Here is a 15,565-nt window from a genome sequence, read left to right as displayed (position 1 = left end):
AAGCAACTGAGTGCTTATTATCATAAGATAGGTTCTTGCTTTTATGTTTAGGATTTTTTTTTTGTTGACATTATTAGTTGAGTATTTGGACCATTGGGTTTCTTTACATTAATATATTAATGTTGATTGTGGGTTGGTTATTGATTTGTAGGGGTAGGCCTCATGACCTAGAGTGGATAGTACGTTGATAGGTGGACCAGTTGTAAATGTACTTGTGCTTTCTTTTGTATATTTTCCGAGGAAACTCAATTATTTGATTTAAGCTTTAAAACTAAAGGTTGTCTTCGTTTGACGTTGGACCAAGACACTGCTGGACATTGCTTTGAAAACATATTGAAGCGCTAACCACCCACCAGCCATTTCTGACTATTTATTCATTTTTTTCATTAAAGGTTTGTGTTGAACTATGTTAGGGTGCCAGGACATGAACTGATCGACAGGAAGCTTGCGTAGACACGGGAGCCAATCGAATTACAGAGCTTGTAGTCATGCATTTCCAATTAGTTAAATCTAACAACAAACAGAGAGAGCTGGGAGTCAGTCAGGAGTTTCTGTGTGTGGTTCAGAGTTTCTTTCCATCTCTCTGGCTTAGAAGTTAACTGAGAAATTATTTTGCATAAGAGTACATTGTAAAAAGCTGAAAGGTATTAATTTGGATGTGAACAGTAACTGCACTGCACGAGCATTGACTGCTCAAAGAACCAGATTTTCGTTTCAGCTACTAAATTGTTTTAGAACCATTTTTAAGTCCAGAAAATGTAGTTTGTCTTTCACAATTGTTCTACAACAATTTATTAGCTGAAATTAAAATCTGGTTCTTTGAGCAGTCAATGCTCCAGTGCAGTTACTGTTCACATCCAAATGAATACCTGTTAGCCTAAAAAAAAGTGTCCAGGTTGTGTTTGAGTAGTGATCCCAGTCTGTGGGACTGCATCTCTGCATTCAGTTGTAGACATCGATCAGGAGTTACCTCACACTGGCCTGATGTTCTTTGAGCTGCGTATATTTATGATACCCTGAATGATGCTGTGAAAGGCCTACTATTTGCAAGGCATTTTTCTCATAAACAATGTCTGTTTCCCTCCTTTTCTCCAAATGTCCCATTGTCCTGGTAGTTGTTGAGTTCCTGTGTTTCTGTTCTTTGTTGACCTTAAATGTAGTCTACACCCCTATGAAAGAGTTGAGCTAGCAATGTGAACTGAAGGTGCCTTTAGTACATCAACAACCACCCAACATTCCAACTAACTTGATTTAACATTCCCCTGGAGTAGAGGACATTTAAGCGTGGCCAGAACTGTTGGAAAAGCTTGTGAGAGGAACGAGTGCCTATGCATATCCCAATTTTGGGATATGTAAATAATGTTATGAATATTATATTAGAATATGTAATGTGCAAAAAAATATTAAAGGAAAATTGGAATTTGCAGTATACAAACCTAACATGAACAGGAATTACATTTACTCTTACAGGTGGCCAAACATTTTCTGAAAACCACGCCCCTTGTAGGCCACACAAAATGTATAACCAATGAATTACATTTATGAAAATAAAATAAAAAGCTGCTGAGTCAACCCAATTGATGGTTACAAAAAAACTGATGTTAAAATGAACCCATGTTTGGGTAATCCAGACAACCAAACATTTTGGGTTCTTCACACAACTCAACTGACTGGGTCAAAATAACCCAGCACATGTTCTGTCCAATATTTACCTGACGCTGGGTAACCAAATAACCCAGCACGTGTTCTGTCCAATATTTACCTGACGCTGGGTAACCAAATAACCCAGCACGTGTTCTGTCCAATATTTACCTGGCGCTGGGTAACCAAATAACCCAGCACGTGTTCTGTCCAATATTTACCTGGCGCTGGGTAACCAAATAACCCAGCACGTGTTCTGTCCAATATTTACCTGGCGCTGGGTAACCAAATAACCCAGCACGTGTTCTGTCCAATATTTACCTGGCGCTGGGTAACCAAATAACCCAGCACGTGTTCTGTCCAATATTTACCTGGCGCTGGGTAACCAAATAACCCAGCACGTGTTCTGTCCAATATTTACCTGGCGCTGGGTAACCAAATAACCCACATTGAGTTGTTTTTAACACATAATTTTTTAGAGTGTGCATTTGCATGTACCAAAGTGATGATACTTTGGTACAATTTACAGTATGGAAAAAGCATGGCACAATGCTATTCCATCCACCGGTTCTACTGAGTTTTTTGATTCAAACGTTTTGCATGGGGACCAGCAGACTTTGTATAAGTATGATTAGTGATATAACTATATATTTACAATAAACTCTTAACATGGGAAGTAAAACAGATTGGTTTTTTTTCTCTATTTTGAGGATTGTTTTAATGATCCACATCTGTGATCTGATTACTGTACTTGTGTGTCTGTCTGTGTGTGTATGTGAGAGAGCGATGACGCAGTACTGATGTTGAACAAATGCATTTACCACTCACATGATGGCAGTAGTGTTCTATGCCAAAGCTATGTAGGATGTTACAGTTGTACCCTTTCCCCCTAGATAAATGACTATATTCAGACACGTGTTGCCAGTGCACGTGTGGACGACTGCTTTAGCAGGGTAACTTTATCTCATAAATCTGATTCCTGTTGTTCTATATTGACCACCACGCCCCTTATGTACATCAACACTGAGGACCGAAACGCATGCTGATGCTGCACACAGGCCAGGGTCACTGCATTTCCACTATGTCCAGGTACATGCAAAGACATCAGTTTCCATTGGAAGAAATGGGGTGAGTCTTTTGTTTTCACGAACGCCTATTGAATACAGTTGTCGTAACGTTGTATTAGTTAATATGACGACTGTTGCACATCGAATGATTACAAGTTTATAATTACATGATTAACTGAATCAAGCAATTATTAACTCATTAACCTGGGGCACCATGGAAAAACTAGTTTAGCTAAAAAGAATATCAGAATATTGATTTTACAACAGCCGCTAAATAACCAGTTGCCTCGAACAGTCTCGTTCTGAACGTCGTGTAGCCTGTGAATCTGCACGGACCCGGGTCCCACTAATGAGTTCGTACCACACCAATCTTAGTTGAATATTTACTTTTCTAAAAAGCTAAAATGATGATAAAAGATACACATAGACAAAACACAATCAAGTCTATTGATTAGAACTTAACACACTGGCGCGTGTTACCCACAATGGGAATTTCAAAAGAGAGTGAAAAAAAAAGAAGTACATAAGAGAAATATACATTTGGGTGAATTTGTCAGCTATGCTATTCTAACCCTAGCCATGCCTCAAACTGCCGCTCTTATGGGTCAGAATATAATGATGTAATTACGTGGGGATGATCTCTGAGGATTCTCTGTGTGGACCGTTCAGCTGTTCGATGACACGCTTCTCCGGCGCACCTCTCTGAGATTCCTCCCGGTGTCAGTGTCCTTTTTGGCTTAGGAGTCTGTTCCCTCACCCCTTTCTCTGGAAGGGGTCTTCTGAGGCCAGACAGCTCTGTAGCTCAGAGCTCACATCATAGGAATGAAACCCTTTAGATACCACGATTTGATGGGAGATGGAGGCTAGTTGGTTTGACTTGAATTCACCCGCTTAGACACAGCTACTCATCCGTAGCTTGGGTAGAAAAGGATTTCTTTGTCCTTAAACTTGCGCTGCGTTCTGGGTTTGTTGACTTTTTAAGACCCTGCTGCAGCTGGGGTCATGTAGTCTTGCTGTAAATTCTATACTCACAGGGGTTATACCCTCGGGTCAGAAGTGGGCGTAGCCGCCTTTAGGGCAATTCTCTGGGCGTACCACGGGTTAGGTTTTTCTCAAATCCCATTTTAGACAACTACTTTAACATTTCATCCTCCCCAAAACATTATCTTTGATTTGGACATTTTCCACACAACGTACAATGTATAAACATCAAACATATACTAGGAAAACCCTTCACATTACAATGTTTTTGTAATAAGGTCATCTATTAACCTTTAATAACAGAACAAAACTGACATACATTTTCATAGTCCATCTATCGTCATGACCACCATTGTGGCTGATGAAAACCATTGTTCCAAAGTCCCTTTAGTTCATGTTTAATGTTCTGAGGCTGGTTCTCTATAGTGACAGGACAAAGGAATTTTTCTGTGACCTGAGATGTACCAGGGGCGTGGGGGCCATAAAACCCCCCCACGTCTTCAGACCCCTAGATCTCTCCTCCTCTGTTGGGGTTGAGAGATAATCTGTAGGGTTGTGGTCTCCTGTAACCTGACCTGATCAAGACAGTCATGACACAGGTTTAATCCTCACTGTGATTCCCACAGTAATATAACTGTTCATCGGGAAGTAGCAGAATTAATTATCAAGATGTTGGTCGTTTTTTTAATGCTTGGGGCTCCCGAGTGGCACAGCGGTCTAAGGCAATGCATCTCAGTGCTAGAGGCATCACTAAAGACCCTGGTTCGATCCCGGGCTGTATCACAATCGGCCGTGATCGGGAGTTCCATAGGGTGATGCACAATTGGCCCAGCATCATCTGGATTAGGGAAGTGTTTGGCCGGGGTAGGCCTTCATTGTAAATAAGAATTTGTTCTTAACTGACTTTCCTAGTTAAATAAAGGTTACGTTTAAAAAATGACAGATAGTAGGGCTGTCGGAAAGACACGGGTCACGTGCACTGTCCTATTCTGTGTATTTTGTGTTTGTTTTGTTCAGAGCCATTTGTTTCACTGACCAACAAAGGCAATGATACTGTATGCCATAATGATGGATTCTGATGTTGAAACATGTGATCGAGTTCCCTACCATTGTGGAGTTTCAGTGATCCTACTATGCTTGTTTCCAGAATGTCCTGTCCCTGGAAAGTGAAACATATACACTATCCGCCTTTCAAGAGGTTAGGTTAAGAATTAGTAAGACGTCATTGGACACACAGCCAGTGTCATTACGATTTACGATACAAATGCCACATCTAAAACGAGCATGTTCTTAGGACGTGCTGTGTGCAACACGATATACATAGTAGACACAGTAGCATCTTGTCTCTCCTGGTTGTAATTCATGCAATCGGTTTATCAGGTGACCAAAGAAAAAAACACTGGATATATAAAATGGTGACTTGGTGTGGTTGGGATCTTAGCTTCCTGTTTTTTATGGCCATATAAGGAGTTATACATGTGACAGAGTAACAGAGAGCTCCTCTCAGCATAAAAAAAACAGTCACCAAGCGGTCATATGACAAACATGCCGTTAAAATTGCGGAATTTAGATCGACATGTGGTTTCAAGAGGTTAAACCTATGTTCGTATCATTACTATCATGGACTATATTATGAGTTGAAATGATAACTGAAAGAGAACAAGTCTGGAAAGTTATTAGAATAAAGATTTCGCCCCACCATACTGCTCAACTTGTCTATATCTCACTAACTCAACAAATACCTTGGCCATTTGACTCAAGAATGACATTGACTTGCAAGGTACAGGGCTGTCAACTGAAATTTATAGCAGTCTCCTCCAGGCTTTGGTCTGGAGACCATAAAAGGAAAATGTCCCTTGGTTGCCAGGGTGGCAGAAGTCACACCCAAAATCAATTAGGTCTGCTGCACAGGTCACAGCAAAATACACAATTGTCTTCTATTTGCTTATCAATATGCCCCACCAAATAAGCTACATAGGGGTCCAGCAGCACGTCGGGGGTTTAATTTGCTTTCACTCGAGGTCCAGCTGTGATCACAGACCCGCCCATTTATCCAAACGCGGGAGACCGCGCAGGAGTCGCGTCTCCAACTGACACGGTCGAAAGCCAATGAAAAAAGCTTCAAAGTGAAAGTCATACTCTTGCATATCCAATGGGAATGAGCAAAAGGCCGACTTTTCGGAATCAGATTTGGTTGAATGGCAACCCAACAACAATGAGCAGTAAACCGACGATGCCTGCCTACAACCACAATGCATGACTCCATATCATACCCTGCAGGGATTGCGCGCAGAAAAAAAAATAATTCCGGTCAATCTGTCTGAATACTTTACGTTCGACGTTGCATGAATACAAATAGGGGACGGAATGAGGACCAAATGCTGCGGTATCGTTGGGTGATTTGTGCTGCATGAATCGTATGGATCAAAACTGGATTGAGTCTTCAGGGATTTAGCAGTTTGTCATACTATGCAGTCATAGGCTAATACCGATGAGAACCGTTTTTTTTTGATGTCGGTGTGTGGACTTTTGGGTGTGTGGAATTGCGGAGTCTTCCTCCCCTCCGCTCGACAATGAAAGCGCGCGAGGGTCGTGCTGTGACGGTTTCGTAATTTACATTTCATTTGCATTTGAGTAATTTAGCAGATGCTCTTATCCAGAGCGATGTATTGTAGTGAGTGGCTACATTTTCATATTAATTTTATCCAGAGCGATGTATTGTAGTGAGTGGCTACATTTTCATATTAATTTTAAGGATGTAACCATCCAAGCAGCGACAAGATGCACAGGTGTACGACTACGACTTCTAGCACTGGATGAGACGCAAAACTAATGTAGCCTAGACGTCATTATGGGATTGTCCCCCACAACATCGCATTTTTTATTTTCATTATTTTTTAAAAATAAAGTGTTTGGGTAACATATTCGCAACGTAATATATGTTTGTATGACCAACTATTGGAGTTGTGTAACGTTTTTATTCCATGGCCTATATAACAACATTCGGCAACATGTCTGCATACAGAGCTTCATGTTTGGATTATAATTAATTAAAACGAACTTCTCCTGGAAATATATTATCCACCATAGTTGCGTTTGTTGTTATCGTATATCTCCCATGTGACTTTTCTTCCTATTTCATTGATTTTAAGTGATTTTCAGAGCATTTTACCATCTGCTGCCAAATTTATCTAAAGTCATGAATAGGCCTATGCATCACATTTTCAACAGTATCCTGGACACACATTTGTTCTACCGTAGTGAACTGGACACATTTAATTGACTTTAACGTCCTCTGATTGTTACCTTACCTCTAGAATTAACCCGTCGCTGATTTACCAGGCGTTTCGTAGACCTGCCGCCGACGAAAACATTGTAACAACGTAACAAATGTAACAACATTTGTAACAAGAACAATAGCCTAATTCTTAAAAAGTTTAGGGTCGAGTTGGCTTTCATGAGAAACTTTAAGCAGGCGCGTGTGTGGTTCTGTGCGTTGCTTTTTCTATTATTTTTTATCTGAGAAATACCATGTCCCGATCTAACAGTGTTAGCCCGCCCGGAGTCGGTGCGCCTGGGCTGAGGGGAGGGACTGAACTGAGATCAGCTTGGGGCGAGTCTGAGTATATTGCCAACGGATGCCCATACTCGGCTAGATCTCCGAGCAAAAAGCTCGCCCGTTCGAACAGCAGATGGACTGAAGGAGATGATGATCCCGACCGACAGCCCAGACCAGGACGAGCCACGACAATGGTTAGCAGGGTCAGTTTTAGGTCTAGGTCTGCGTGGCAAGAGCATGGCACTGGAGAGGAGATTCGAAACAACAACCGATCGTCCCCTAAACACGCAGATGGAGCCGTGGAAGTGAGACCCATATCGGTGGAGTTGGGCTTGGAGGACCGTAGAGTGAAGGGCACCAAACCCGAGGAGGAGGAACTCATGCCTGAAGTTCACATGTCCATGGTCGCGTGCTGCAGCAGCATGATGCAGATTTTCAGATCCAAGAAATTCCAATCGGAGAAGTTGGAGAGGCTGTACCAGCGTTACTTTTTCCGGCTCAACCAGAGCAGTTTGACCATGCTCATGGCCGTTTTGGTGCTCCTGTGCGCGGTCATGCTGACATTCCATTGCGCGGGGGGAGGATACCGGATAGCTTACGTTGTGGTCTTTTCCTTGGCCATCTTACTTATCCTCATCTTGATGGTGGTGTGCAATCGGAACGGGTTTCATCAGGATCACATGTGGATAGTCTGCTATGTGGTCATTCTAGTCGTGCTGGTATTACAAGTGATCGGGGTCCTCCTCGTACATCCGCAAAGTGCCTCTGAGGGAATTTGGTGGACAGTGTTTTTTATCCATGTCATTTACACACTGCTCCCGGTTCGGATGCGGGCTGCCGTTATCACTGGAGTTATGCTGTCTGCCATCCATGTGGTCGGGTCTTGGAAGTTAAACGAAAAGGATGCCTTTGTATGGAAGCAGGTAAGTCCTGTTTTATACATTTCTTAGTAGGCGACGCATTTATTACTCATGAATAAACTGATACACGTGAAAGTAACTTTACGCATGGAATAATCTACCAAATATTTTTAGTTAAAGATGGATTTAGGGGGTGCCTTCCATCAAGTGGCAATGTTATTACGCCAGGTTGGAGCATAATTGCTGAGTCAAAGGCCTATTTTATTGCAGATAATTCAATTTCTCATAATTGACCGAATACTCATTAGGGAATACAGGAATGCAATGTCTCTCATTATTGCTAGAACTAATGTTTCCCACATTCAACGCTTTTCACTGGTTAATAGACAGTGACTTATAATGATGCTGAATTTGTCTTGAGGTGCTGCTGATGCTTGTTGCTACGGAAACGGTCTCGATTGACCATTGCTCAGTCCCCTAGTTGTTATCATGGAGAAGACCATTAGCAAAAGCATCCATTTAATATTAGATAGCGAAAAAACACGTATACGAAGCCAATCTGAGCGCACTGGGTAAAACGGAAGTTTTAAGAATTTAGGCAAAATAACAGTTCTAGAAGAAGTTCTAGAATTATGAGGCAGAAGGAGATGATAGTGCTGGCACAGATGAGCATCCTCCTGAAGTTAGTGTGTACTGTTTCGGGTTTGTAGACTTTAGAAGAATTGGGATGAAAACATGGTGTTATTGGGATTTTGCGAAGGATATGCCTATAGAGAAACAACAGTTATATGCTGTTTTGTGTTTTATTATGTTCATAATAAAATGTTGAGGACCACTGCTCTATTTTATTAATTTTAAAAACTTTGACCCTCAGAGCTCTTGATTTGTAAAACTCCATGCGTGTCATCTCTCATTCCCCTCTTATTATTCGGCTTCCTATTGATAATTTGGCGTTTTAATGATATATTTAATCATTTTGATTTGTTTATTTAACCTTATTTAACTAGGCAAGTCAGTTAAGAACAAATTGTTATTTACAATGATGGCCAAACCCTAACCCGGATGACACTGGGCCAATTGTGCGCCGCCCTATTGGACTCCCAATCACGGCCGATTGTGATACAGCCTGCAATCAAACCAGTCTGTAGTGAAGCCTTTGACACTGAAATGCAGTTCCTTAGGCCGGTATCATTGCGTCTGTCCTATTGAAATGTGAATTGTTTAACAATAAACTAGGCCTTTATAGATTGTGTCTGAGGGAGGGGAAATGTTTGTCTAGGCCACTTAAATGACTTAGGATGTTTGTAAGAGATAAGACTTTTTTAGTATCAAGTTCTATGTCAGAAGGAAATTGTGTTTGAGAGATCCCCCGATCTATGTGCTCTGTAGAATATCCCCAAAACAATTCAGGAGACTAAGGCTGCATCCCGAATGGCAGTCTCCCCTTTATAGTGCACCACATTTAACCTGGACATATAAGACTCTGGTTGAAAGGAGTCCACTAGGGAATAGGATGCTTTTTGGGTCTTTGGGGGTCTCTCTCTCTCTCTCTTACACACTCTCTCTTACACTCTCTCTCTTACACTCTCCCTCTCTTACACTCTCCCTCTCTTACACACTCTCTCTCTCTCTCTCTCTCTCTCTCTCTCTCTCTCTCTCTCTCTCTACTACATATAAATATGTGCTCTTCCAAAGAACTGCTGTTTCACACACCTGGGGAATGGAAAGTGTTCATCAGTCCCCTATTGCAATTTAAGGGCTTGTAAATGAATTATTGAGCAAGTGAAAAAAAGAACTCAAACTTAAAAGCAAGACTCCACACAATACCACCTAAATACCAGGCTACAATGGCTACAATGGGTCAGTTGTGTGTTGTGTTCCAATACAGCATTCTAGATCAGTCTAATCCACTTTCTTTGTCTTTTGATTATATCAGTCAGAGAGTTTGTGATACAGACATGTGACCCTTATATCTAAGTGTGGGAACAGACTCCTGTATTTGTTTCTCTTTCCTCACGATCCTCTTGTTTTTACTATATCAGATCTCCCCCTGTTTATATAGGTCCCAGCAGCTCTCCACTGTGGAGCTGTATGTTTATGTAAGCTCCCCAGATGATGCTTGTATCAGGAGTGGTCACATGAATTAGCCCAAGGCACAAATAACCATGCTGGCTGAGTCTTGGCTTGAGATGGTGGCTTTGTATTTTGTGTATGTGCACTGTACTCCAGATGCCTGCAGGGATGACCCGCTTCTTCCGTAAACCACAGTGAGGTAACTTGAACTGTCTAAAAGTTGACAATACAAGAAAAACACTTATAAACCTGGTAGTTTAGATACTGGATGCTTATTGGCTAAAATCACCATGAATATGACTTTTAGCCTTTTCACCTTGATAAAATGGCTACATCGACAATAGTTTGACATGCTTCAATATAGTGTTGACTTTCTCTTCTGTCCATCTATGAAGGGTTAATTCCTGGTTTGACAGTTTCTATATTTTAAGGAAGGAGGAGCCCTAGGGAGTTTACACCTGCAGTACCTTCCATATCACCTGGCTTGTCTCTGGCAGACAGTGCCACTGTCCCTTCCCCTGCCTCGCCTGGCTGGAGAGAGGCCTTCAGAGGGGGACGTCCAGTCAGGTGACACACAGCACAGAATGAACCAGCCAGGGCTGTGTGGCAGTTAGCCAGCTCACTCCTCTTCTCCTCTGCTCCCTTCACTTTAAGTCAGTGTGGATGGAGAAAAACTTGGTTCTAGTGCTAATCAGATAAATTGACGTGCTGTACCAAAATTAACGAATGGCTAGAGTCAACGCAATCGCGCATTAGATTACGTATTTTTAGCACTATTTTCAAAAGTACTATAAAACGTTAATTTTTCACATTCTATTTAGTACGCTAGTATGGGTATTCGGACAGGGATCTTATGCTACACAAATATAAGAAATATATATTTTTTTATACTTATCCAATCTGTATGTGGTTGGATATATAGCAACCGTTAGTAAGATAGTTGTTCCAGTTGACATGGTGGAGGTCATCTTCATGTGCTGTATTTCCTTCCCTACTCTGTCAGGCATTGAGAGTTGAGACGTAAAAGTTCTGGTCATCTTCCATCACGTTGGCTTCCAACAGAGATTGAATATCACATTGCAAACCACCATAATGTGACGCATTAAGAAATATTCAAACAAAGCTTTACATCTTTATAACTCAAAGGAAGTCAACTGAAAGAGAAGTGTACTCTGCTGTAGTTGATTGTTCATTCAAAACAACACAGAAAAGTGTAACATGTTAAGGTAGTTAATTAAAAACAACAAATATATCATTTGAATTATCTCCAGGATATCAAAACATGAGTTGTTTTAACACAAAATGGGGGTCAAATAGTGTTGCATTTGACTCCATGGTAGTTGAATTAATTCTGCCGATTTGACTGTGTAGGTGAGCGGGCTCAAGTCTCTCCTGGCTCCCCTCCAGCTGTAACCAGGTTTGCGGCCACTGTAATTGAATTCCCCTGCGCCGTAACGTGAATCTCCCCCGACAGATTTGCTATTAATTTGCCTCTGAGATTCAACCCCCATGGAAGCATTTAACCAGCTCCTGAGTACTGGAGTATGTGCACTCTAGAACGAGCCCTCGCTGAAAGTGGTCCAGGGACTGAGGCTCTGAATCACCTTGCAGCTAGACCGTTCAAAGGCACTTCAATATTTTGGCACACATACTGTACACAATCCATGTCTCAAGTTTCTCAAGGCTTACATTTTTACCTGTCTCCTCTCCTTCATCTACACTGATAAAGGTGGATTTAAGAAGTGACATCAATCAGGAGTCATAGCTTTCAGTTGAATTCACCTGGTCAGTCTATGTCATGGAAAGAACAGGTGTTCTTAATGTTTTGTACTCTCAGTGTATACTGTACATTATACTTAAGCAATCTGGTAGCCCCAATCTCCCTCTTGTGTCTGTCCATGTCCAGGTGTATTCTATCAAAACAGTTTGGTTTTTGGTTGATTCCCATGACCACATGTACAATGAGGTGTGTGCAAGTAAAAAGGGAAGTCACATTTTGTGGAAAAGTGGTTAGGGTCAAAAGTGGTTAGGGTCAAAAGGGGTTAGGGTCAAAAGTGGTTAGGGTCAAAAGGGGTTAGGGTCAAAAGTGGTTAGGGTCAAAAGTGGTTAGGGTCAAAAGGGGTTAGGGTCAAAAGTGGTTAGGGTCAAAAGGGGTTAGGGTCAAAAGGGGTTAGGGTCAAAAGTGGTTAGGGTCAAAAGTGGTTAGGGTCAAAAGTGGTTAGGGTCAAAAGGGGTTAGGGTCAAAAGTGGTTAGGGTCAAAAGTGGTTAGGGTCAAAAGGGGTTAGGGTCAAAAGGGGTTAGGGTCAAAAGGGGTTAGGGTCAAAAGTGGTTAGGGTCAAAAGTGGTTAGGGTCAAAAGGGGTTAGGGTCAAAAGTGGTTAGGGTCAAAAGTGGTTAGGGTCAAAAGGGGTTAGGGTCAAAAGTGGTTAGGGTCAAAAGTGGTTAGGGTCAAAAGTGGTTAGGGTCAAAAGGGGTTAGGGTCAAAAGTGGTTAGGGTCAAAAGTGGTTAGGGTCAAAAGTGGTTAGGGTCAAAAGGGGTTAGGGTCAAAAGTGGTTAGGGTCAAAAGGGGTTAGGGTCAAAAAGGGTTAAGGTCAAAAGGGGTTAGGGTCAAAAAGGGTTAGGGTCAAAAGGGGTTAGGGTCAAAAAGGGGTTAGGGTCAAAAAGGGGTTAGGTTCAAAAGGGGTTAGGGTCAAAAAGGGTTAGGGTCAAAAGGGGTTAGGGTCAAAAAGGGTTAGGGTCAAAAAGGGTTAAGGTCAAAAAGGGTTAGGGTCAAAAGTTATCCCAGTAGATTGGTGTATTTCCCAGGCGTTTGGAGTTGATCTTGAGGACCAAACGTCATCATCCCCATCACCTCTCAGAAACCACTTTGGCTGTGATCCCCCCCCCGCACCGTAGATCCTGCATGCACACTGCTTCCAGTATCTTAGCAACAGAAGCCCTTTATCACAACACAACACCATCCAGAACCTCTTAGAGAGATCTTCCCTGCAAGAAGACCTCTGTCTTTTCATCTCTTCACCCTCCCTTCCACCGCTGAGTGTACACTGGCATCCCAAATGGAACCCTATTCTTTATTTAGCACACTTTTGTGAACTTCATAGGTAATAGGGTGCCATTTGGGACAAAGCCTACAGATGGAAGCTCAAATTGGAGATAATTGGGAAACAGCTGGCCTCAGTGTTATTTACTTTACCCTAACCTAACCTCCCCTCCTACCTCCTACCTCCTTCCTTTATCTTCTAGTATCATGTTAGTTGTTATTACAGAGGTTTTAGGTGTAGAACGTTGATCCAGTCAATATCACATGCAACAGGATCTCTTATGATCTCTTAGCTACCCATTTGCCATTGCATTTCTATTCCTATACTCTTCATAATTCTCTCTGGCCAAAGACACAAAGCAGAGGCTGTAGCTCTGTCCAAATGTTGTCAGGTTTACACATTATTGATCACTTTATTTACCCCCTTTATTGACGTTCCACTGTCAACAACATGGACATGATTAAGCCTAATCATTACAGAGGGAGACACCATGGCCCAGTCCACACCTGCTAGATAAAAACAATTCAGAAATAAAAGAAAGAGGATAATAACAACAGAAAGAGACCCAGGTATACTGCTTTGAGAAACTGTTGAACAGGGAGACCTTTTTTTGATAATCACAGCAGCTGAGCAGCACCTCTCCTCCCTCTATCCCATCCCTCCGTCCTTGCCTACCCTACCCCGCCAGTCCCTCCCTCCTCTCCTCTCCTCCCTCTATCCCATCCCTCCCTCCTTCCCTACCCTACCCCGCCAGTCTCTCCCTCCTCTCCTCTCCTCCCTCTATCCCATCCCTCCCTCCTTCCCTACCCTACCCCGCCAGTCTCTCCCTCCTCTCCTCCCTCTATCCCATCCCTCCCTCCTTCCCTACCCTACCCTGCCAGTCCCTCCCTCCTCTCCTCTCCTCCCTCAATCCCATCCCTCCCTCCTTCCCTACCCTACCCCGCCAGTCCCTCCCTCCTCTCCTCCCTCTATCCCATCCCTCCCTCCTTCCCTACCCTACCCCGCCAGTCTCTCCCTCATCACCTCCCTCTATCCCATCCCTCCCTCCTTCCCTACCCTACCCTGCCAGTCCCTCCTCTCCTCCCTCTATCCCATCCCTCCCTCCTTCCCTACCCTGCCCCGCCAGTCCCTCCCTCCTCTCCTCCCTCCCATCTCTCCCTCCTAGTGCTGAGTGAATAGTGCTTTTTGAGGTCGGTTCGGCTTCGGTTCGATTATTAAAAAATAATCACAGTTTTCTATTTCGGTTTTGATTATTTTTTTAAACATTCAATGCACTGTGCATTATGTGGGTTGAACGCTGTTAACAACACAGAATTAAACAATTAATACAAGTCCCATGATGGTAGTGACTCTCCATTACTGCTTATTACTTACAGTATTAACCATCATTTACTTTAATAAAATATTTCAGTTGTTGTGTATATTACATTTGTTTTATTTGATGAATTTATTATTTCATTCCATGTCATCATCTCATCTCTATAGAGCTGCTGCCTGCTGTCTGACAAAATCACTATTTTAGTTCTTCAAAGTAAATAAGGCATACTTTTATAACTGCTGAATACCAACGATCAATCACTTAGGTCATGTATTTCGATCACGCAATGGATTATGGTCATTGTAGTTAATTACCACGTGTAGTGGTGATCGTCTATGAAAAGCCACGGGCACAGGAGAGCCATCCATAATGCGTTAACAAGAATCAGCTTTCCAAACGTTACCCTTTTCGGGTGAAGCTCCCAGTTATTGCGCATATAAAATATAAATAGCGCCAATGCACATATTCCTATACAAAAGGTGAAGGGAGATGGATTCTATAAGCTGTGAACGGTAAGAACTGCCCTCTCCTCTCACCTGTGCTAATCCTTCCTGGTCACCTGTGCTAATCCTTCCTGGTCAGAAGGTACTAACCCTTCCTGGTCACCTGTTCTAACCCTTCCTGGTCACCTGTTCTAACCCTTCCTGGTCACCTGTGCTAATCCTTCCTGGTCACCTGTACTAACCCTTCCTGGTCACCTGTTCTAACCCTTCCTGGTCACCTGTTCTAACCCTTTCTGGTCACCTGTACTAACCCTTCCTGGTCACCTGTTCTAACCCTTCCTGGTCACCTGTTCTAACCCTTCCTGGTCACCTGTGCTAATCCTTCCTGGTCACCTGTACTAACCCTTCCTGGTCACCTGTTCTAACCCTTCCTGGTCACCTGTTCTAACCCTTTCTGGTCACCTGTACTAACCCTTCCTGGTCACCTGTTCTAACCCTTCCTGGTCACCTGTACTAACCCTTCCTGGTCACCTGTTCTAACCCTTCCTGGTCACCTGTACTAACCCTTCCTGGTCACCTGT

At 42.7% G+C, this 15,565-nt stretch overlaps 1 protein-coding gene across 2 annotated transcripts in view; it reads left to right on the top strand.

The window, feature by feature from the left end:
- The first annotated feature begins 4,182 nt into the window (after nt 1-4,182).
- Nucleotides 4,183-15,565, top strand: part of LOC110501809 (adenylate cyclase type 5) — a 126,882-nt gene continuing 115,499 nt past the window's right edge. For both annotated transcript variants that reach the window (XM_036959226.2, XM_036959224.2), the window contains exon 1: nt 4,183-8,171. In XM_036959226.2, the coding sequence (XP_036815121.2) occupies nt 7,221-8,171 (951 nt within the window). In that variant the 5' untranslated portion in view covers nt 4,183-7,220. The remainder of the gene's footprint in view (nt 8,172-15,565) is intronic.

The sequence above is a fragment of the Oncorhynchus mykiss genome, chromosome 22 (genome assembly GCF_057628025.1).
Source record: "Oncorhynchus mykiss isolate SJ-2025 chromosome 22, ASM5762802v1, whole genome shotgun sequence".
Classification (NCBI taxonomy): Eukaryota; Metazoa; Chordata; class Actinopteri; order Salmoniformes; family Salmonidae; genus Oncorhynchus; species Oncorhynchus mykiss.
Note: the sequence above shows the minus strand (reverse complement) of the source record. Positions and strands in the feature narration are given on the sequence as shown.